Source organism: Cajanus cajan, chromosome 9 (genome assembly GCF_000230855.2).
Source record: "Cajanus cajan strain Asha chromosome 9, NIPB_CcT2T_4, whole genome shotgun sequence".
In the NCBI taxonomy this organism is placed as follows: Eukaryota; Viridiplantae; Streptophyta; class Magnoliopsida; order Fabales; family Fabaceae; genus Cajanus; species Cajanus cajan.
In genome coordinates, this window is record NC_138525.1 from 16642777 (window position 1) to 16668534 (window position 25758).

General features: G+C 33.9%; 2 protein-coding genes and 1 non-coding gene across 3 annotated transcripts; 1 reads left to right on the plus strand and 2 right to left on the minus strand.

Moving 5' to 3' along the window:
• Window positions 1-5933: 5933 nt before the first annotated feature.
• On the minus strand, window positions 5934-9190 carry LOC114915848 (uncharacterized). Its single transcript, XM_083064186.1, has 6 exons — window positions 9115-9190; window positions 7612-8184; window positions 7101-7448; window positions 6354-7028; window positions 6142-6279; window positions 5934-6031 (listed from the first exon to the last, which is right to left on the minus strand). Exons 1-6 carry the CDS (start codon window positions 9188-9190, stop codon window positions 5934-5936), a joined length of 1908 nt encoding a protein of 635 aa, XP_082920312.1.
• Window positions 9191-19082: 9892 nt separating this feature from the next.
• Window positions 19083-19535, minus strand: LOC145951977 (uncharacterized). The gene has a single exon (XM_083064187.1). The coding sequence runs from the start codon at window positions 19533-19535 to the stop codon at window positions 19083-19085; it is 453 nt and encodes a 150-aa protein (XP_082920313.1).
• LOC114915883 (small nucleolar RNA R71) lies at window positions 19132-19237 on the plus strand. The gene has a single exon (XR_003804072.1). It is a non-coding gene; the product is annotated as a small nucleolar RNA R71 (small nucleolar RNA).
• Window positions 19536-25758: the final 6223 nt, after the last annotated feature.

Consider the following 25758-nt stretch of genomic DNA (forward strand, 5'->3'; position numbering starts at 1 on the left):
TTGTTATAGAACTAGGCACAACATGTTTAATTCTCTCCATATTTAAACGAGATAGATTTATATTTCAAAACTCATTTTCATCTTAATCATATAATATCAAGTTTAGGGAAATCAAAAAGAAACTCTTCATGTTTTTTAGGGGTAAATTGGAACGAATTGAATTTGAGATATATTTTATTTGACCCAATCACTTTATTAATTTAGATTGGTTCAATTTTTTTCATTTTTAGTCTCTATACCAATCATGCTTGATTTGATTTCATTGAACTTATTATTAAGACGAAAAAAATTATAATTACATTAAACAACTTTTAAAACATGTTGTTATGTCATCCAATTAATAAATTGTTTAATATTATTAAGTGTCAACATCTTAAACTCAACAAAATCTACAAATTTGTCATATTCAACAAAATTTAAAGTAATAAAGAAATAAATAACACCCGTTAAATTAACACCATAAAACAAGTCATTGAAAGACTCTTAAATATTTAATAGATTTATTTTATACTCAAAAACTTGACCCAAACTAATTTGATTTATAATTTTAATTTGAATCAAGGAAATAGTTTGAATCAATTTAAAAATTTCTTTTAATGTAGTTCAATTTCATTGGATCATTGGTTTAGATATGTGTTTATCCTTAATATTTTATATAATTTATTTTATATATATATTTTTAAATAAATTATATACTAAGTTATTAGTTATATTTTAATCCAAACAATATATAACAATTAAAATATAACAAATAGCTTAAAAATAGTTAAATAAATTTTTTTAAAACTTCTTATTTAATTATTGTTATAATTTAAATAATTTAATTTTTTTTATTTTTAATAATTATAAAATTGAAAATATAAAAACAATATCTGTAATTTTCACTAACACATAAAATAACTGTAACAACCCAATTTTCACTGGGCCAAGAGCCCAATTAAGGTGGTTTAGTAGCCCGGAACGGGCCGTTCCAAGTTACTAAATAGAGCTACTTTTGGTAGCCGGGAACGGGCCGTTCCAAACCATTGAATTTGCCTACGATTCTTAGTTGAGAACGGGTCGTTCCAGAGGTGAGAACAAGCCGTTCCAAAATATGACCGTTGTGAGTATTAAATGCACCCCAGAACGGCCCAGAACGGCCCGTTCTGGATGTGATTTTTAGTCGTGATTTAAGGGTCCAGAACGGGCCATTCCGGCGAAGCCTGATGCCTATAAATTGAGCTCTCTGCCACTCCCAAAAAGCACACCTCTCATTTTCTAATTTCTTTTCTTCTTTGCTCTCTTCTTTTCCTTCTACACTCTCTAAAGACCGAGGGGCACTCAGAGGAGGAGACCAAGAAGATCTCTGTTTTAGTTTCAACTACTGTTTATCCAGGTATAGGGGAAAAGGGGATTATTTTTATGCAAAGTTACATGAGGGAATTGGGTAGAGGAGGATTATGGGTAATCTTATAATTAATTCTGTTTGAGAAATTGATGATCCCTTTAGATTCTGTATGTGTTAAAGATTGTGAATATATGATTAGTTTGTACAACTGATGATCTGGTAGAGAGAACGAAATCGTAGAAAAGTGCCTGTGAGTTAGGTTTTGGAAAAATTGGGAGTTTTATTGTTTGGGTTAAGATTATATTAAATTGGCGATTTAATCTAGTTTTATATTAATTTATAAATATTATTATTACATGATATGGTAAAATTGATGATCTAGATGAAGATTCATGGTGGATTACTTGAGTGGTATGTGAACCACTATTTTGTGTGGATTGTGTATGTATTGTGGAATTAAGATGTGGATGTGGATGTGGAATTGAGATGTGGATGTGGATGTGGATGTGGATGTGAATGTGAATGTGAATGTGAATGTGATTTTGGTCTCTCATACTTGTGACCAGGGGTGGCATGACCTTAGGTAAGAGATGCTTCAGGCGTGACCTTGGCATAGTACGAGATGGGTGATTCCTCATGCTTATGTCGGGGGTGGCACGACCTCGAGCAAGAGATGCTGCAGGCGTGACCTTGGCATAGTGTAAGAGTGTGATTTCTCATGCTTATGTCGAGGGTGGCACGACCTTGGGTAAGAGATGCTACAGGTGTGACCTTGGCATAGGGTGGGATGTGTGAGGCAATTAATGCTTATGTCGGGGGTGGCATGACCTCGAGCAAGAGAGGCTACAGGTGTGACCTTGGCATAGGGTTAGTTGTAAGATTTGTGTGGATTTTGATGGATTGATGTGATTGAGATGTGAAGATGATGAATGGTTGATAAATTATGATATATATAAATGCTTGTGAATATTTCGTTATGGAGTTATGATGAGATTATGTTGTGTTTTTCCTTGTGTGCTTTTCATATAGATGTTTTCTTTTCTCACCGTACAATTTATGGATGTTTTAGGTGAGGAAGATCCGGCTTTGAGTGACATCTAGAATGTCAATCGTTGAGTTGTGGGTGTGCTCTGATATTGTGACATCGAGACATAGAATTCTAGGATAAATTTTATATGTATTTAGAGTTATACCTTCTCTTTTGGAAGCAATTTGTAAACTCTCATGTTTTACTTTCTAAATTTCATTTTTTTTAATAATTATTTTGGTTATTTACGAAGGTTTTATGGGAACCTTTTTACCAACGTTGAATATTTTATTCTTTAGTTTATTTACAAGATTTATTTATATATGTGATGGGGTAGTAAGGGTGTCACAATAACTCAATGAAAAAATAAACACATATGTTGGAACAAAAGAAATTGTAAAAAAAAAAAACACAATGGGAACTAATTTATTTATTTTTTATTAAAAATCACTCATTTTAGAAGTTGATTTTTTTTCCACGAAAATTCATTAAAAGCAAATTTTCTTATCAAAATTAGATTAAATTTGGACAAATTCGCATAAATTTATACTTATTTATCATTTTAGACAATAATATAATATTCAATGTTATTAACGCGATCTTCTATTAATGGGTGATTGACCATAGTGCGGCACTTTTAAAAACTTTTTACCAAAATAGGGCTGTTTTATAAGTATAATTACACCTTTGGGGCAGTTTTCGACGGTGTCGCTATAGGCTATAGCAACACCAATAACACGTGGTCATTTTGTAACTCCAGGAAAGTCATGAAAGCCATATTAATAAAGTCGCTACGGCCTATAGTGACACTAAACAACTCCAATGAAGTCGCTATAGCCTACAGCGCCACATTTTTAATCTAAAAAAATAGTTAAATATTAAGTAAATAATTTATTAAAAAAAACCAATATGTAAAAGTGGCGCTATAGGCCATAGCGCCACTCAGTTAAAAATTAAAAATGATAAAAAGAAAAAAAAAACATATAAAGAAAAAATATAAAATATAAATATATATAGATTTATATGAAAGTCATAAAATAAAATAAAATGTGGAAAAAATTAATTAAGTTAATAATTTTATAAAAAAAACGTAAAAAATAGTGGCGATATGACCTATAGCGACACAGTGTCGCTATAGGCCATAGCGCCACCCAGTTTAAAATTTAAAATGAATAAAAGAAAAAAAAGGTATATATAACATAAAGAAAAAATAGAAAAGATAAATATATAAATATAGATTTATATGAAATTCATAAAATAAATTAAAATCTGGAAAAAAAATCATTTAATTAATAATTAAAAAAAAATTAAAGTAAAAATTAGTGGCGCTATGGCCTATAGCGATACTGTGTCGCTATAGCCCATAGCGCCACCCAATTTAAAATTTAAAATGAATAAAAGGAAAAAAAAAATAACATAAAGAAAAAATAGAAAAGATAAATATATAAATATAGATTTATATGAAATTCATAAAATAAATTCAAATTTGGAAAAAAAATCATTTGATTAATAATTATAAAAAAAATTAAAGTAAAAATTAGTGGCGCTATGACCTATAGCGACACTGTGTCGCTATAACCCATAGCGACACTGGTGGCAGTTGAAAAAATTTATGACCCCGTAGCCACGTGTCAAATTACCGCGATTTTAACCAATAGTAATTTGACACGTGGCATGAAACAGTAAAAAATAAATAAAATAACATCTATAAGAGAATTTTTACCTGCTGGTCCCATTTCACTCTCGTCTCCTTCACCTTATCCGAATCAGGTAAGCATTTTGATTTTTGTTTTTAATTTAATTTTAAATTATTTAGTTATTTTTATATTTTTTGTAACTTTTATATATTATAATTATTATTTCAGGTTATTTGTATTTATTTAATATCCGCAGAGCCGCAGAGATATTTTCTGTTAGAGAGGTATTTTCTATTTTTTTAGTTTCTGTAATTTAATTTGTTATATTTATTTTGTAGTTTCTGTAATTAAATTATTATTTTTCTGTAATTATTTTAAAGTCGCTATGGGCTATATCATTTTAAATAAATTATGTAAACATTAATTTTATTTAAATTTTAGAGTTTATATTTTCTTTCTGTGTAATTATTTAGTATAAGTATATTTTTTTCTGTAATGATTGTGGAGTCGCTATAGCCTAAACCATTTATAATAATTTATTTAAAAAAATAAATTTATTTAAATTGTAAATTTTTTAAATTGATTCTGTATAATTTAGTTATATTTATATAATGTTTTTAATTTTCTGTAATGATTTTAAAGTGGTTATAAATTAATTTAACAAATAATTGTATTTAAAAAATTTGTTTTAAAAATAAATTTATTTAAATTTAAAATTGATTTAATTTGATTCTGTGTAACAATTTTTTTTTTAAATTTTAAATTGATTTATTTTAATTGTTTGTAATTTATATTTATTTAAAAGATATTTTAATTTTAAATTGATTTAATTTAATTTTGTATAATTTATATTTATTTAAAAAAGTATTTTATTTAACAATAAATGTTTTTAATTTTCTGTCATCATTTTAAAGTCATTATAAATTAATTTATCAAATAATTGTATTTAAAAAAATAATTTAAAAAAGAATTTGATTTAAATATAAAATTGATTTAATTTAATTATATGTAATTTATTTACTTATATTTATATTTTTTTCCATGATTGTAAACTTGCTATAGGGATATATCATTTTAATTTATTAATTTAATATATAAATTAATATAAATTGTTTATTTTTTAATTTGATTGTGTATAATTTAGTTATATTTATATAATGTTTTTAATTTTCTGTAATGATTTTTAAGTTGTTATAAATTAATTTAACAAATAATTGTATTTAAAAAATGTATATACAAAAGAATTTGATTAAATTTTAAAATTGATTTAATTTAATTATGTGTAATTTATTTAGTTATATTTATATTTTTTTCCTGTAATGATTCTAAACTTGCTATATAGGGTATATAATTTTAATTGATTAATTTAATATATGAATTTTTTTAATTTGTTAATTATTTATTTTCATTGTGTAAAGTTTAGTTATATTTATATAATGTTTTTAATTTTATATATATATATATATATATATATATATATATATTTTAAGGTTGTTAGTGTTATATTACAATTTTTTATATTAGTTTATTTATATTTTATATAATGTATAATTTTTTCATTGGCGTTCTTAGGTGACTTTCATTATGTATAATTTAGTTTATTTATATTTTATATAATGTATGAAATATTGTGTTGTTAAATTTTGTTATAGATCATCTTCTACATCTATGCGTGTGACATGTGGACCCGTTGAGGATGATTTATTGACATTACAAAATATACATGTTTCACAACATGTTTGGAATAGAGAAGATGATAGGAGATTAATAGCACGACGTGCTGCTCCAACACGCAATGAAATTGACGGAATTCCACATCAAATAGTTCCGTTATTAGACCAGGCAGGATTTGGATATGGATTGCTCGGTTGAGTTATATCAAAGTTAGTCATGGTTTGTTAACTGCTTTGGTAGAACGATGGAGACCAGAAACACACACATTTCACATGCCATTTGGAGAATGCACAATTACTCTCCAAGATGTTGGTATGCTTGTTGGTCTTCCAGTTGACGGTGAAGCACTGTTAAGTCGAGGTAGTGCTAATATATTTGAATTAGGTACTAAAATAACTATACTTTAAGTTTTTTTTTGTTATACTAATTGTCTTTTATAATATTAATAATCGGAAAATAATTTGTTGTCATATGACCATATCTTCGACCATCTGCATCATATGTCATGCTCCATTTGTCTTTTGATATCCCTCCTATCCACCTTTCAACATCAGGGCTAGATTCACAAAACTTTTGCAAATTGCGATAAAAAATGTGCTTACACGGTGTATACCCTGCATACAAATTATAAATAATGCACAATAAATTTTTTTGAAATGATTAAAAAATTTAAAATAACAATACGTACCTAACTTCACAAGCTTTTGTTTAAGTTTCACATCCTTGAATCGAGTATTAAAATTACTTGCAATGTGCCTAATGTAGTACTTGTGATATGCATTTGGCGTTCTCCAACCAATTGCCTCATTGTCAATGGCCGATTTAATGCTACGATGTCGATCAGATATTAAACATGTCCCTTCTTTATTTGTAACATGTAACCGCAAATGAGACAAGAACCACGACCACGCAAGTAATGTTTCTCCTTCAACCACAACAAATGCAAGAGGAAGAATGTTGTTATTACCATCTTGTGCTGTAGCAATGAGCAATATACCTCGATACTTGCCATATAGATGAGTGCCATCAATTTGTATCAAGGGTTTACAAAAATTAAAGGCATCACAACACGGCTTGAATGTCCAGAATAATCTGTGAAATTGACGGTAACCACGATCACAACGATTACCAACAAAAAACTCATCATGACACAGATCATAAAATGACCCTGGAGCAATTTCTTTCATGTATTGGAGCCATCGAGGTAAATAAGCATACGATTCTTCCCAATCTCCAAAAATGTTAACAATTGCTTTTTGTTTCGCCATCCAAGCCTTTCTATAAGATATTTTGAACCCAGTTTGAGATGTTATTCTCTTTTGGATAAGGCTAATCTTGATTGATGGATCTTGGTTAACCATTCCTACATATTAAATATTAGTAATCACTAAGATAAATTGTTATTAATATAAACTATAAACTTTGTAGAAATTACCTTGTATAAATGATTCAATTAACTCAGAATCTAACTTAGCATGATCTTGGGATAAAGACATGTTCAAACACGTATGACGTCCACCCCACTGAGTCACTTTCCACTTATCAGATTTCTTTGACTCAATGGCTCTCATGTACCATCCACATCCATCATGTGCATTTGGACATCTAACAACCCACTTGGTCTTTTTCGACTCAACCACATAAAAACTTTGATGCATTCTCATTGCATTTTGCTTTACTGCATTTTTAACCGCATCTTTATTCTCAAACTCCAACCCCACATATAAATCTTGGCCAATTGACCAAGTATTACGCAGATCCATCCTTGGGATATCTTCTTCATCTGGATGATTCCAATTGATGTTAGTGTAGTGGGGTAAATTACCCCAAAATTGACTTCCACCTATTTTAATAATAATCAATTTAGTACTTTCAATAAAATCAAATTCAACAATTTATTTTAAACAAATAACAAATTATTCACAAATTTAATTTTCAGATGTTACCTTCAGTAGATGGATAGATTGAAATTGGCTCAACCATTGGACTATTAACAATACCATCCGGCTCCACCTCATTATCAGATGGTTCACAATCATCAATTTCATCTTCATTGGATTCATCAAGGCTTTCATATGATAATGAAACATGATAGTCTTCATCTGCTTCGTCATCTTCATCTTTGTCTCTTGTGATCAAAGGTGATCGTTCAATTGACAAATTTTCTAATGAAAAAGTAGAAGATTCTTGCATACCTATTTCAGCATATAATTCCATTATTGGCATCACATTCTGGCTCTGAAATGCTTCTATCATGCATTGTACATCATCATCGTCACTCAATTCCAATGAAGAATATATGTTGTTATCACCTTGTGAAACTAAAAATCTGTAACTTACAGATAATATCACTTGATTTGAGTTAAGACCAAATTTGTTGTGAATCATTCTCTTTAATATATCCAAAGTGATACCTTGTTTAATATATATTTCTTTTCTTGCTCCATCAAATGTTACACCTTCAGCACCTTCATACATCTTTCCATTGTAAATATAAGCAATCATTTGATCCATAATATCTGCAACAAAAAAATTTTATTAGTACAAATAGCTACAATTTATATCTTAACAAAAACAAAATTATACTCACAAATTTCAATCAGAAAGAAACGTAACTGGCTCACAAATTTAAATCAGAGCAAAACGTAACTGGTAAATTTATGATTTCAAATGGGAATAAAACGTAACTGGGAAGGGGTATATATATTGATATTGTCGTTATGGGCCATAGCGACACAGTGTCGCTACAGGCCATAGCGTCACTTTTAAAAATAAGAAAAATACATAAAAAGGAATAAAAAATGTATAAAATTAAAAAATTACAGAAAACATACATTTATAAATATAATGTTATGTGAAATGAATAATAAAAAATAAAATTTGTAAAAAAGAATTTAAGTTAATAATTTTAAAAAACAAAACAAAAAACGCTGGTGGCGCTATGGCCTATAGCGACACAGTGTCGCTATAGGCCATAGCGCCACTTTAAAAAATAAATATAATTTAATTTAAAATTAAATTTTTACAGAACTTAATTTTAATTTTATAAATATATAATAAATAACTCAGTTTATTATTTTTATTTTACATTTATATTATTTTCATTTTTTTTCTTCTTATAGAGTGTCGCTATGGGCTACATCATTTTTGTTAGTTCATCAACTGTGGTGGTGTTAAACGATTTCTTTCGATATAGACTAAAGAATGATTTCATATTTGATGGATGGTAATTGTTAAGTTAAAAAGAGCAAATGAACTAAATTGAACTTTCATCAAACACTTGGAATGCGATTTTGGAGATTGACTTATATGAATGAAATGTTAGGGTTAGACTTCACCAACTTTAATCTCATGCATAAAAAACATTCTTTCTCATTCAAACATTAATGCTAGCCCACTAATTTTCTCAAATTCCAATTCCTTGGTTAAAAGAGCCTAAGTTTCATTACCAATTATCAATCCCTTGAATATTTCAATAAATCCACTTGCATTAAGTTTAAGGGCTCCAAACAACAAGTAACTCATGTTCCATTCCTAGACACAAGTTTACAAGGTACCACATTCTCAAACAAGATTACCAATGATATTCCCACACCAAAAGTAATCACAAATAATGTAATGGTTAATCATTCCATACAAGCATAAAGCACAAGAACATGATACTAACATTTGAATGAAGAAGATAGACATATATATATATTTAAACAAGTTACATGAGAGTCAAGTTGGCTACATCTAACCCCAACAAAGGGGTTTTAGCAATCCATGTCCATGAGATTAGCAAGATACATCAAAAGAGTAAGAATGGAAGAAAACCAATGAGAAACAATGGTGAAGAGATGAGCCCTAGCTTCTCCCCTTCAGACCTGCGCTCTGCTCCTCGTTTGGTTCTGCTTCCAGCTGCCTTTCCTTCATGCTCAGCCAGAAATTATATCAGTCTACACAACTCCTTAAGTGACGCGCTCAGCGCGATAATATGCGCGCTTGGCGCGTGACGGAAGGCGCGCCAGGTGCATGATTGGGCACGCCCAGCGCGTTGCCAAGTCTCCATCAACTCCCTGATCCAGTGCGCTGAGCGAGTTGAGCTATGGGCTCAGTGCGAGTCTACTGAATATGCCAGCTAGTTTCATTGAAGTTCAATCCAGCTTCTTCTCTTTGACATGACTTCTTCCAACATGATTACCTATCCAAAAAATCACAAAAAATAAGGATTAAATCTGTATAACCCTGTATGTGTAACCAAAGTGTCGTTACTTACAAAAAAGAAGTTAAATTGAGGATTACATAAGTCAAAAGTTAGAAATGAGTTGAATGTGTTAACAAATTTGGTACTAGAATGTAAGTAAAAATTAACATTATCAACTCCCCCAAACTTAGAACTTTGCTTGTCCTCAAGCAAAAGGTAACTTGTTAGTACAAAAAAAAATCACTTTATCAACAAAGACAGACTACTTGAGAATATGGTGCAATTCACTCAAAAATCAGATATGCAAGCTTCCTCTCAAACTTAGTCTCTCGAGGGAAATGAAATTCCCTGCCAAACATTCACTATGGTGCTCACAATGCAAGAATGACAAGGATGTACTTAATTATTTTACAAAAAACTAACCACCATGGCCAAATAGATGTATTGATCAGCCCACAAATTCAACCTCACTAGGAAAAGTGTTTCACTCAAGCACATCGGTGTTTAGGGAATGTGTTTGTCCCTCTACCAACTCTAATGCCACCCAATTTAACTTTGTTTTTCGTTTCAACAAGTTCAAGAGACTATATTAGCATGCATACATCACAAGGATTCTCTCGGGGTTGTGCATGAGATCTGGCTAAGGGAAAATTTCAGGTTCTTTAGGTATAAACAATTGTATTGAGCTAGGAGAGCAAATGAATAATCATTGATTCCAACTCCACCCCCTTTCTTTCTAATGAATGATTCGAGCCAGCAATGTACAACTCTGATGTTCTTTTGTTTTCTTTTGTTTTGTTTTGTTTTTTTTTTTTGAATAAACAAGAAGGCATAAAATGAACTAGAGTTTTCTCCTTTTTCTCCAAGCTTACCCTGAAAGTGACTTCCTCCAAACTTGAATTACAACCCAATGATCATACCATTTGCTCTTAAGCTCAGCATAGGGTGTTAAAGTGGTTTCATCATAAGGTTCAGGATTATAAGAAGACCAGTATTATGTAAGCTCAAAGGAGGTTTGCAATGGTTGATATTTTCAACAGGGTTAGCTTTTTCTTGGCTTAACAAACTATGGACAAAAGGGAACATGATTTTTGATCATTTATACACATGCAAACAAAGCTCTCAACACAGAAATTCAAGCAAAGTCAATTGAATGTCAAAAGAATGGTTCTCACAAGAATAAACTCTGAAGCTCTTAATCTCACCTGGTTCAATTTATGTAATTCACAGGCTGTCCTACTTTGCCACAGTCCTTAATCACAAGTAAAACAAGCACTTACAACCATGCCATCCAAAACATAAGCACAACCACAATTATCAGATCGACAGAAAAATGCCATTCACTCAAAAGATGTCAGGATTTGAAGCAGCAATAACACAACTGATTCATCATGAAATGCAACACCAATCTCAAGTAAACTGTCAAAGTATCCAAAGTAACTGATATAGTAGAAAATACGATGAAAGAAAAATAAAGATGGAAATAGTAAGAAAAATAGATAAGAACAAAAGGTGAGCAGGCCATCCCCCAAAATATGTCGCTGCTCCTCTCCACAAATGCCTCGATCATCAGACGGAAGCCGACTTAGAAGATTCCACGGCCTCGTCATCAATCATAGCATCAGCAGCTGCAATATCAGAAGCGGTAGGCATTTCTTCATCAACTCCAACATATGCTCCTAAGGAATCAAATGTACTCAATGGCTCTACTCTAATGGCTTCCTCAGAACTCTGAAGCTCTGGATCCACGGTGTTAGTAGGAATAGGGTGTCTAGCAGCCTCTCTCTCAACCTCTACATCAGGTTGCACCTATGGCTCTGTATCAGCAGCTCTATCTCCAAAAACTGTTGCTGGCTCTCCTCATCCCCCTTCAGAAATAGCCTGGACCCCAGGCCAAGTAGTGGCAGTGTCAAATTCCGCCATAGAGTAGGGGAATTGTAAATCAGGAGCAGTGACAGCAGCATGGGCCCTAATAGTATCCATAATCATCCACTGTGCCCGAAAAATCATCTGCATAGCTATATCAAAAACAACAGGACTAACCATTGTTGCCTGCTGTGATGGGATCTCAGGAACCTGGTGCTGAGGAGGAGGTATCTCGGGGGCCTGTGGAACCTGGGGCTGAGGAAAAGGTATCTCAAGGGCCTCTGCCTGTGGTGGGACCTCTGGTGCAGCAGCTGGGGCCTCCCCTTCATGAACAAGAGGAGATAACTGACAATGAGCGCTGACATATCTGGCATCTATAGACTGACGCGATCGCTCAAATGGCCCCACAGATGTGTCAACTCCTGCTCTCCTGCATAGATGAGTGATCAGTGAAGGGTGCCCTAATTTGGCATTGCCAACCATAGAGTCAGCACAACTCTGGATTTCCTCCGCAATGAGGGTTCCCAAATCTATCCTTTTCCCGGAGAGGATGCTGAACAGAATATAGGACCTGTTAAGGTGGATGTTAGAAGCATGATCAACTGGGGCCAAGTTGGAATGAATCAGAGTCATCCAAATCTTAGCCACTGGCAGGAGGTTGGTCCTCTTTATGTGTAAGGGTAGGCCCTGAACACTCCGGTGAAATCTGCCTCCCTCCCTGCACACTGCCTCTTCAATCTGGTCGTGCTTGATATCAGAGGGCATTGGAGTAGTTAAGAACTGGGAGTACTCACAACGCTGTCCAAGCTCAAGAGTTGTGCGGAGAAACTCATTGATTGTGGCAGGGGTAAAGGAAATTGAATGACCCCTCACATAGCTAGTGTAGGTGGCTGGAGCATCCTCATCAATGGTCACTGCGTTCACATAGAACTCCCGAACAATGGCAATGTTAGCTGGTTCGGGATAAGAGCCTAGCCTTTCCCACCTTCTCCTGGTGTACTCAGCTACAAAATCTGAAGCCTCCTCTGGCTTGAGAGACACCTTCCTCTCCATCAACAATTTCCTCCGCTCCATGGAAGAGAACTATTTTTCATGTTGCTTTGTGAGAAATCGATCAGAGTATGCCTGCCCTTTTCTCTTTGAAGGTCTGCTACTTTGGCCTTCAGAAGGGTTTCTTTGCCTCTTGGTTGTCATCCTACAGATAAGAGAAGTTAATCACCAAAATGTGTAGAATTAATACAAAAAAAAAGAAAAATGGATGGTCGCGCTGGGCGCATAAGCAAGCGCGCTGAGCGCAAAAAGACATATTAAGTCTTTGCCTAAAAAGCGCTTGGAGCACAAGCCAGCGCGCTTCGTGCAAAAGGCATAATGCATCTCTGTCAAGAGCGCGCTGCGCGCACAAGCAAGCGCGCTGCGCGCGTAAAACAAACACTAAAATACATAAAAATGTAGGGCGCTGAGCGCGAGGGGGAATGCGCAAGGCGCGCTGCAAGTTATCTTCCAAAAAGATGAAGACGCGCTAAGCACGTACTCATCCCGCTCAGCGCGCTGCTAACTTTCAGTCCAAAAAATTGAAACAGAGCAACACGAAAACAACGAAAAACTACTCGAGTGGACGAACATTAATCGCCCCATGCAAATAAAACCAAAAACAACAACAAAGTAGGGAATGTACAGAAAAACGAACATCGAAAGCAAATATAAACAAGAAGCAGTGGAGAAACCTTACTTGATTGGGCGGATTGAGAGCAAGAATGCGTTATGTAGGCTAAGAAGAAGGAAAAAATAGTGTAGACAGGTGTAGAGAGGGTTAGGGTTTTGGCGCAAGAGAGAATGTGAAAGAGGAGAGTGAATAGGTACCAAATGAAGTCCCTTCCCTCTCGCGCCCCTTCAAATTCGTAAAGTACGCGCCCGACGCGAGTGGGATCGCGCTTAGCGCGTTGTGACTTTTGAATTCCTCTTAACACAAGAGGACGCGCTAAGCGAGCAAGAATATGCGCTGAGCGCGGTCTTGGCAGAGACTTGTGCCCAAAAACTTGACAAATTGCGTTTGGCGAGCAATACGTCGCGCTGAGCGCGGTCTTGGCAGAGACTTTTGCCCAAAAACTTTGACAAATTTCGCTGGGCGCGCTTGGCGAGCTCTTGGCAGAGACTTTTGTTAAAAATCTTTACCAATTGCGCTGGGCGAGAAAGGTGGCGCGCTTGGCGCCATGGAGATAGAGGCTCCCCACTTTTATTCGCTGAGCGTGCTCAGTTGCGCGCTTGGCGCATTTTTGGTGTTGTTGTCACTGGAAGTGGCGCGCTTTACGCCTTGTGACGCGCTTGGCGTGAAGAAAACAATGAGCTCCAGTGGTGTCCACGTCGGGCGCAATATCCTGCGCGCCGGGCGCGAATTTTAGTTTAGCCCAATTTCCCTATGTCCCCAAAAACTGAGTTTCTCATCCTTTCCCTTTGCGAAAAATTGAATCCTACTCTCAAAACTACATATAACTAGTTTCTCGGTCTAACTAACACCTACCATCCTAACAATGCAAAACACCAGTCAAAACATAAACATACACACTATCAGACATGCAACTAAAATAAAACTTAAACACATAAAAGTTCAGATCATCTGGATTGCCTTCCAGAAAGCGCTTGTTTAACGTCACGAGCTTGACGACCTCTTTTGGTGCACTACGAGTCGCTAAGCTCAAGCTTAGCAATTAGCCTTTCAAAATCTCCACCAAGATAAGGCTTCAATCGCTGCCCATTAACCATCCAACTTCTTTTGGAAGCAGGGTCTTCAATTTCAACTGCTCCATAAGGCTTAACTTCTTTGATAACAAAGGGTCCGGACCATTTAGATCAGTTTTCCAGGGAACAATTTCAACCTGGAGTTAAATAAAAGCACAGATTGGCCTGGTCGGAAATCCCTCTTTAAGATTTTCTTATCATGATAAGCTTTCACCCGTTCTTTGTACTACCTTGAGGACTGATAAGCATTGAGTCTCATTTCCTCTAATTTGTGAAGCTGTGACTTCCTTTTCTCTCCACAAGACCTCGGGTCAAAATTTAGCAGTTTCAATGCCCAGAAGGCTTTGTGTTCCAGCTCCACCGGGAGGTGACATGCCTTACCGTACACCAACTGGAATGGTGATAGAGATGTTGGTGTCTTAAAAGCTGTTCTATATGCCCATAAAGCCTCGTCAAGTTTGCTAGCCCAATCTTTTCTAGAAGTGACAACTGTCTTTTCTAGAATTCTCTTGATTTCTCTGTTAGACACTTCTGCTTGCCCATTGGTCCGAGGATGGTAAGTTGTTGCCACTTTATGTCTCACCCCATAATGTTCTAAGGTCTTCTTGAGTTGAGCATTGCAAAAATGAGATCCTCCATCACTGATCAGAACTCTGGGCGTACCAAACCTGCAGAAAATATTCTTCTTAAGGAATTTAATTACTGTTTTAGCATTCGCTTTTTGTGTTGGGATAGCCTCTACCCATCTAGATACATATTCCACTGCCAGAAGGATGTACTCATTAGAAAATGAAGTTGGTAAAGGGCCTATAAAGTCAATCCCCCAGCAATCAAAAACTTCCACTTCTTGAATGTTCTGCAATGGCATCTCATGTCTCTTGGAGATAGTTCCACTCCTTTGACAGCTATCACATCTCTGTACATATTCATAGGCATCCTTGAATAAGGTAGGCCAAAAGAACCCAGACTGGAGGACCTTAACTGCTGTCCTTTCCCCATTAAAATGACCTCCGTATGGTGAGTTGTGGCAATGCCATAGAATGTCTTTGGCCTCCTCTTTTGTAACACACCGTCTCAACAAATTGTTAGCTCCAATCTTAAACAAATGAGGATCATCCCACACATACAACTTGGCATCATTAATCATTTTTTTTCTTTGGTGCCAATTTAGATCCTCAGGGATGACTCTAGCAGCTTTAAAATTAGCCATGTCTGCAAACCATGGCCTTTCTTGGATTGACAGCAGTTTTTCATCCGGGAATTCCTCTGATAGCTCTGGTTCTAGTGTAGTCACCTCATTGTTCACTAGTTGGGAGAGATGGTCTGCTACATTATTTTCACAACCTTTCTTGTCCTTGATTTCTAGATCGAACTCCTGCAACAACAGTATCCACCTTATTAGCCTAGGTTTGGAGTCAGACTTAGTTAACAAATATTTAAATGCAGCATGATCAGTGAAAACAATAATTTTTGAACCAATCAGATATGCTCTAAATTTTTTCAGTGCATATACTATGGCAAGAAGTTCTTCTTTAGTTGTAGCATAATTAGCTTGAGTGTCATTTAAAACTTTACTTGCATAGTGTATCACATGGAAAACTTTCTCTTTTCTTTGACCAAGCACTGCTCCTATAGCATAATCACTAGCATCACACATAAGTTCAAAACTAAATTGCCAGTTAGGAGCAGTGATCACTGGTGCAGAAATGAGTTTGTTTTTCAAGGTCTCAAAAGCAGATAAACAGTTTGCATCAAATTTAAATGGGGTATCCTTATTTAGCAAGTTGCTCTTTGCAATCTTGGAGAAATCCTTGATGAATCTCCTGTAGAACCCAGCATGTCCTAAGAAGCTTCTGATTCCTTTAATGTTGACTGGTGGGGGTAGTTTCTCAATGACTTCAACTTTTGCTTTGTCCACCTCAATCCCCCTGCAAGAAATCTTGTGGCCTAACACAATGCCTTCAGTCACCATGAAGTGACATTTCTCCCAATTGAGCACCAAATTGGTTTCCACACACCGCTTCAGTACGGTGTCTAAATTGTCCAAGCAAGTATCAAAAGAAGGCCCAAAAACTGAGAAGTCATCCATGAAAACTTCAATGCATTTTTCCACCAAGTCAGAGAAGATAGCAAGCATGCACCATTGAAACGTAGCTGGAGCATTACACAATCCAAATGGCATTTTCTTGTAAGCAAAAACACCAAAAGGGCATGTGAAGGCTGTTTTCTCTTGATCTTCTGGATCCACTGCAATCTGATTATAACCGGAATATCCGTCCAGAAAACAATAGTATGCTTGCCCCGCTAACCGTTCCAACATTTGATCCATGAAGGGCAAAGGGAAGTGATCTTTTCTTGTGGCCTTGTTCAATTTCTTGTAGTCTATACACATCCTCCAACCTGTGACAGTCCTTGTGGGGATCAATTCATTCTTTTCATTGTGGATTAATTACAGTCATCCCACCCTTCTTAGGAACTACTTGCACAGGACTGACCCACGCACTGTCTGAGATAGGATAGATCATCCCTGCCTCCAACAATTTTTGAACCTCCTTCTTTACAACTTCTTTCATGGTTGGGTTCAAACGCCTCTGAGGTTGAGCCACAGGCCTATAGTCTTGCTCCATGTGAATTTTGTGCATGCAATAAAAGAGACTAATGCCTTTCAAATCAGATAGGGTCCAACCTATGGCTTCTCGGTTCAGCTGTAACACCTCAATTAACCTCTTCTCCTCATTGTCAGAAAGGGAGCTACTGATGATGACTGGTTTGTTGTTACCCTCTTCAAGAAAAACATATTTAAGATGTGAAGGCAAAAATTTCAATTCTAACTTTTGCTCTTCAGACCTCAAACTCTCATGCAATTCTTCAAATTTTATATTTCTTTCAAGAACTTCTTTGGTTGAGTTCAAGTTCCTTAAGAAGGCCTCAATTTCTTTCTCCTCTTCATCATTCAAAAACTCGAAGGCTTCAATGAGGGCTTTCTCCAAAGAGCTTTGACTATGTATTTGACTTGAAGCAGCAAAGATCACATCATCAAGTATATCCACCCTCATACAATCATTTTTATCATTGGGGTATTGCATGGCTTCAAAGACATTAAAATTTACTTCCTCATCTTGGACTCTCACTTTTAACTTTCCATCATCCACATCAATAATAACCTTGGCAGTTTTCATGAAAGGTCTACCAAGTATTAGAGGAACCTCTATGTCCTCTTCCATGTCCATTACCACAAAATCCACCGGGAACATGAACTTGTCCACCTTGACCAAAACATCCTCCACCACTCCATGAGGATACTTAATTGATCTATCAGCCAACTGTAATGTCATCCGAGTAGGTCTAGCCTCCAAATCTCCTATCCTTTTCATCATAGACAAGGGCATCAAGTTAATGCTGACCCCTAAGTCCAACAAGGCTTTACCCATAGGTAAAGTACCTATGGTTACAGGGATTGTGAAACTTCCTGGATCCTTAGATTTATGAGGTAGGGACTTCTGAATGATTGCACTACAACCGGCCTCCAACTCAATAGTTTCTTCTTCAATGAATCTTCTTTTCTTTCACAATAACTCTTTCATAAATTTAGCATAAGTTGGCATTTGCTCTAAGGCATGGAATATTAATTTGCAACCTCTTAAAAATGTCTAGAAACCTTGCAAATTGCCTTTCTTTGTCTTTTCTTGAAGGAGCATGTGGGTATGGAAGATTCTTTGTAGGTGGGGCTTTCCCAACTTCCTTCTTAATCTTTTTTTTCTTTTTCTCTATTTCTCCACTCACTCTCCTATTCTCCACCTCTTCCACTACACTCTCATCATTGTCTTCTACCGCACTATTTTCTTTCATCACATTTTCTTGTCTATCATTTTGATTATTCTCTCCAAACTTCTTCCCACTTCTTGTAGACACAACCTTACAATGCTCCTTGGGATTTGTTTGTGTATTAGCGGAGAACGATCCACTCTGCTGGTCTGCTAACTGTTTGGCCAATTGTCCCACTTGCACCTTCAAATTCTTAATTGAAGCATCTATATTCTTTTGGTTTTGGAGGGATAATTGCATAAATTGCTGCAAGGTATCTTCTAGCTTGGTAGTTCTTTCATACAACGGTGGGTGTTGTTGTTGTGGAGGGTGAAGTCTACTACTTGATGCACCCATGTCTTGTTTCCCTCCAAATTGAGCATTATTGTTTCTCCACCCTTGGTTGTAAGAGCTAGGATAAGGATTGTTAGAGAAATTTTGGCGTCCTTGGTTCCCCATATAATTGACTTCTTCGCCTTGGGAGCCACTAGGAGCTTGACAATTGCCATTGGAATGATCACCTCCACAAAAATCACACCGCATAACTTGTTGAGTTTGGCAAGGATTAGCATCCATGGCTTGGAGTTGTTGAGGTAATTTAGCCATTTGTTGATTGAGAGCTTCGATTTGTTGAGTAAGAAGCTTATGTTGAGCTAAGAGGGCGTCTTGAGTGCTTAATTCTAATATTCCCCTCCTTTGTGCTTGACCCCTCCCATGTTGGCTTCGCAAGTCAGTAGATGCCATAGACTCAATGATTGTAATAGCTTCATCGGCAGTCTTGAACAAAATAGAGCCACCAAAAGAAGCATCCAAAATCATCTTTGTTTATGGTTGTAAACCATTGCAAAAAGTCTGAACTTGCATCTTTATATCAAAACCATAATTGGGGCACTTCCTGAGCAAAGCTTTATATCTCTCCCATGCCTCACATAAGGGTTCATCAACTCCTTGCACAAATGTAGCAATAGCGGCCTTGGCCTCTGTATTCTTGGATGGTGGGAAGAAACGAGCTAGAAATTTTGTCTCCACATCCTTCCAACTGGTTAGACTTTGGTTAGGCTGTGATTGAAGCCAAGCCTTGGCCTTCCCAGTGAGAGAAAATGGAAATAGCCTCATGAACAAAGCCTCTTCGTCATCTCCAGAAATTCCAACTGAGCCACACAACTCATAGAAGGTGTACAAATGAGTATGTGGGTCTTCATGATCCAACCCGGCAAACTGATGAGAGCTTATAAGTTGCAAGAGGGCTGGCTTCATTTCAGCAATCTTCTCATTCATAGTAGGCCTCACCATGCTAGAGAAATTTCGGGGGCTGGTATAGTTCTCCTTGGAGGTTGATTAAATGGATTATCATGCTCTTCTTCAGCCATTTCTCCTTCTGTAGCTAGATCGAAATGTTGACTAGTGTTAGTTTGAGAGGATGAAGTTTGATGGGTGACTTGTTGATTTAGTAGCCTCTGTCTTCTTGTGTTGCTATTGTTTCTCCTGGTTGTTTTCTCAATCTCTGGATCACTAAGCAAAGGTTCCGAAGAAATGACCCATCTTGTTCGGATAGTACCCTGCATACACAAGAACACACCAGATACTAGAGCAACAAGTTAGCCAAAAAAAAAAGAGTAAAATAAAGTATTGGCTTACAAGAAAGAAAATTCAAGAATAAAGAATGGAGTCTAGTATAACTATAATTACACAATTGCCTTGTATTGAGACACAAGTCCCCGGCAACGGCGCCAAAAACTTGTTAAACGATTTCTTTCGATATGGCAAGCGAACCAATCGCAAAAGTAGTAAGTAGAAGTAATAGTCATTCTTCCCAAAGGACTTGAGTAATACAATGGTATTAAAGCTAAGACAGACTAAAGAATGATTTCATATTTGATGGATGGTAATTGTTAAGTTAAAAAGAGCAAATGAACTAAATTGAACTTTCATCAAACACTTGGAATGCGGTTTTGGAGATTGACTTATATGAATGAAATGTTAGGGTTAGACTTCACCAACTTTAATCTCATGCATAAAAAACATTCTTTCTCATTCAAACATTAATGCTAGCCCACTAATTTTCTCAAATTCCAATTTCTTGGTTAAAAGAGCCTAAGTTTCATTACCAAATATCAATCCCTTGAATATTTCAATAAATCCACTTGCATTAAGTTTAAGGGCTCCAAACAACAAGTAACTCATGTTCCATTCCTAGACACAAGTTTACAAGGTACCACATTCTCAAACAAGATTACCAATGATATTCCCACACCAAAAGTAATCACAAATCATGTAATGGTTAATCATTCCATACAAGCATTAAGCACAAGAACATGATACTAACATTTGAATGAAGAAGATACACATATATATATATTCAAACAAGTTACATGAGAGTCAAGTTGGCTACATCTAACCCCAACAAAGGGGTTTTAACAATCCATGTCCATAAGATTAGCAAGATACATCAAAAGAGTAAAAATGGAAGAAAACCAATGAGAAACAATGGTGAAGAGATGAGCCCTAACTTCTCCCCTTCAGACCTGCGCTCTGCTCCTCATTTGGTTCTGCTTCCAGCTGCCTTTCCTTTGCGCTCAGCCAGAAATTATATCAGTCTACACAACTCCTTAAGTGACGCGCTCAGCGCGATAATATGCGCGCTTGGCGCGTGACGGAAGGCGCACCGGGCGCATGATTGGGCACGCCCAGCGCAATGCCAATTCTCCATCAACTCCCTGATCCAGTGCGCTGAGCGAGTTGAGCTATGGGCTCAGCGCGGGTCTACTGAAAATGCCAGCTAGTTTCATTGGAGTTCAATCCAACTTCTTCTCTTTGACATGGCTTCTTCCAACATGATTACCTATCCAAAAAATCAAAAAAAATGAGGATTAAATCTGTATAACCCTGTATGTGTAACCAAAGTGTCGTTACTTACAAAAGAGAAGTTAAATTGAGGATTACATAAGTCAAAAGTTAGATATGAGTTGAATGTGTTAACAAATTTGGTACTAGAATGTAAGTAAAAATTAACATTATCAGGTGGCCCAGCCTATAGCGACACCAATGTGGCTCATTCCAGTCCAGCTTAGACAAAAATAAAAATTTGCCACGTGTCACGGGTGTCGCTATGGCCCATAGCGACACCGTTGTAAACAGCCCCAAAGGCGTAAATACTTACAAAACAGCCCCATTTACGTAATAAAGTTTTAAAAGGACCCCACTTTGGTCAAAAAGCCTCTATTAATAATTTTAAGATAAAATTTCACTCATCACTTGAAACTTGAAAGTCTATTTAAATAATACATACTCTTTTATATTTTGAAAATCATATATCTCTCTTAAATAACATCATTAATTAAAGTGGGAAAAAATCAATTTATATTCATCTAATTATACACATGTCTAGCATTCATTTTTGAAATACATACATTGTTTTGATTTTTTTATGAAAATTTTTATTATTCTTCAATTTTAAAAATAATAATTCTCGGTCCGTTTTTTAAAGTTAGTGTATTTTTTAAATCACAATATTTATGATATTTAAAATAAAATAATTTGGAGTTAAAATTGAGGAATAGATTAAGCTTCATTTAATTGTTGACATTTATATTAATAATTTATTATCTCTTAATAGTACAAAAATGATATTATCTTATATAAAAAAAAATTATGCGTCACTTAAATAAATACATAAAAGATGTTTATGTCATTTAAAAAAGACCTTAGTGAAGATTAGTGTAATTTTTTTTGTCATTTAAAAAAGACCTTAGTGAAGATTAGTGTAATTTTTTCATAAATATTAAATATTATATTTATTACGTTCATTAGATACATGACGATTAAAATGAATATATATTAAAAAAGTTAATTATTAAATTATTAAACAATCACCGCAAAATATAGTACCTAGTTATAAATATATTAAAGAAAGTAATTTATAATTTTTTTTAGATATTTAAATTAAAAAATACATAATTTTTTTTTAAAATTATAAAATTCAAATGTGATATATATATATATATATATATATATATATATATATATATATATATATTATTGATATTTTAGTTTGTACAATACATGTAATAAAATTTTATAAAAAAATACAACTGATAAATATTTATTTTATATATTTATGATTAATAATAATAGGTAAAATTATATTTTTTGTTCTCCTATAATATTAAAATTCATAATTGTTGTCTTAAATTTCAGTCTTTTTATTTTTACTTAAGTAATTTCAGTCTTAAATTTTATAAAACCTTTAATTTTGGTTATTTTGTTGACATTAATTATTAAAATTGTAATACTAGTCATGATTTAAGATTAAATAAATGATATAATAATTAATATTCAATAATATACAAACTAAAATTTATTTTTAGTTATCATTTTTATTTCATAAAAGTGGTAAAATGAGATGAAAAAGTGATAAAAAAAATAACTAAAAGTATAATTTAATTTAAATATTATTAGATATTAATTATATTGTCATCTATCTAATGTGAACTCACGAGAAAATGGGAATTAAAAGTGAAATTTAGCCTAGATATTATTAGATATTAAATGTTATGTGGTATATTTAATCTTAGATCATAAATAATGTTACAATTATAACTATCAGTGGATAAATGTTTAATGAGATGACTAAAATTGTAAATTTTATAAAATTAGAAGACTAAAATTGTATAAATAAAAATAGAGGATCAAAATTACAAATTTAATATTACAATGAGACTAAAAGTATATTTTAACCTAATAAATAAATACTTTTGAATATTGAGTAAAAAAATACTTTCAAATAAATATATTATATTGTAATTCAATATCATAATAAATAATTCTAAACATATTAATTATATTTAAGATTCATAATAAATAATTTATATTGTAACAAAGAAATTATTTTGATTATGGGTGTTGCAACCGAGATCGCGACGGGACAGCGAAAAATAAATTAAAAAAGAGGGAGTCGCCACCAATGTTATTTTTTACGGAAAAACACTGGAAAAACCATAAAGTAGAAAATAGTCTACGAAAACCAAATTTTTGAGTTCGGGAGTCGATTACGTGTGAGGAAGATATTAGCACCTCATAACGTTCGTCCTAAGACGATTACCTTGAATTAATTAAAAAAATTAATTATAATTTATAAAATATTTATCTCACTTAAAATGATTAAATATATTTTATTTAACTAATTTAACTAATGCATTACAAAAAATCAAAATTATTATTGTTATATAAAAAGGAAAATAATATATTTTTTATTTTTTGGCTCGACAAGATTTATTTCTTGCTCCTACGTATCTTCATGTGTAATGAAGAATCAGAGTCACTAGTTCTTTGGTAGAAAATATTTGTGTGTTATATTTTTTAATTAAATTTTATTTTTATTAAATATAGGATTCTTGAACTGTCTCAGCTCATTCACCTTAAAAATATAAAATTGACTAAGGTGTACACCAAAGTCAATTCAATAAAATTTTAATTATAATTATTACTAGAGATGTTATGATGTTAAAAAAATTTTTGGTTGGACATTTTTGTTTTTGGAGAAAAAATTTAAAGATAAGTTGTCACAACTTGTACTTTAAATTCAAAGATTAAAAAGATGTCACATCTAATTAACCATTCCTCCAAATAAACTTTTGATACAATAATTTCAGATATTCACATTAAATATTATAACACTATATTTTGATATTTAATCACATTTTGGATTTAAATAAGGACTAATGACAGATATTAAAAATAAAAAATAAAAAGAAGTGAGTTTGATATACTCACAATTCTTCACTACAGAAGTGGTAACTTGATGGTCTCTTTCTCTAGGTTCCCTCTGGTCCAAGGTGGAAATGTGTGTGGGTGGGTGCCCTTTGGAAAGGCAAGGGCCGCTATTTATAGACTTTCAGGAGGGACCGAAACGACCCGTTCTGAATCCGGAACGGCCTATTCCGGGGTTTCAATTTTACTCATAACGACCATATTTAGAATGACCTGTTCCAGTTTGGGAACGGCCCGTTCTGGGCTAGAATATAGAGGTATTTTGGAAGCTTGGGAATGGCCCGTTCCGGGCTAGAAATTATAGTTCTTTTTAATATCTTGGAACGACCCGTTCCAGTTTGGGAACGGCCCGTTCCGGGCTAGAAAATATAAGCCTTTTTGGAAGGTTGGAACGGCTCGTTCTGGGCTAGAATTTATAGGTCTTTTTGTTAGGTTAGAACGGCCCGTTCTGGGCTAGAAATTATAAGTATTTTTTGAAGGTTGAAACGGCCCGTTCCAGTTTGGAACAGCCCGTTCTGGGCTAGAAATTATAAGTATTTTTTGAAGGTTGAAACGGCCCGTTCCAGTTTGGGAACGGCCCGTTCTAGGCTATTAAAATCATATGAAAATTACTAAATTACCCTCCACAAAAAATATGAAAATTGAGGTGTTACATTTGCCTTCTATATTTTTGTCTTTTTTTTTTTTGTAAATACCTTTTTTGTTATTTTTTTAAACAAAATTGACATTTCCCGGACAAAATTAGGTTATTACAGTGGGTACGTAGTTTTTTTAAAAAATGAATTAATTCATCTGCAAAGCAAAGATTACAGAGTTTGGGACCTTCGCGAGATAACTAAATGGTATCCCAAAGACCATTATACATAGTCAACATAATAAGTTGAACGAGTTTCTGCATGCACAACAGAAAAAGGTTAGGGAAAAAAGGTATGAGTGTTCACAATTCAGGTTCATTTCGATTGAGTGAAAATCCAATTCTTACTAATTAAATTTAATTGGTTTGGATTTTATAATTTTTTTAACTTAACCCAAACTGAACCAATCCAACATTGATTAGGTTGATTCAATTCAAGTCATCCATTATCTAATGAATTAAAAAAAAATAAAAAAAGTATTTTTTACTTAAAGTAAATAGAATTTTTAATATTAACTAAATTAATATATTATAAAAATTAAATAAATTGATGGATTTGTAATATAGTTTCTCTTAATTTCTTTTCTTTATTTATTTAAGAATTTCAAATACACTACAATTTGTGAAAATGACATACAAAATATTGTAATATAGTTCTTCTTGGTTTCTTTTAAGTATTTGAAAAAAAGAATGAAAAAATCTACATATTATAGCATAAAAATGTTTTCAAAATAATCAAAATGATACATACATAATAATTGTTAATCAAATAAAAAATAATATATAAATTAATTGACTTGGATTTTAAATGTCTTAGTCCAATACTTGAACCAATCAACATTAGATTTAATTAGTTTAGAGATGGTTGGACTTGAAAAAAAAAAATTGAACCAATTTAGTTGGTTTAGTTTGGATTATCGGGTTCATCTGATTGATCTGATTCGATGAACACTCCTAATAAAGGAAAGGTCCATATGCCCAACCCTAGTCGGACTGAATTCTTCTAAAGCTTCTCCACTTACCCACAATCTCATAACTGGAGTAGAAATACACTACCAAACAAGATTAGTAATATTATTTGTCATTCCAATATCCTTC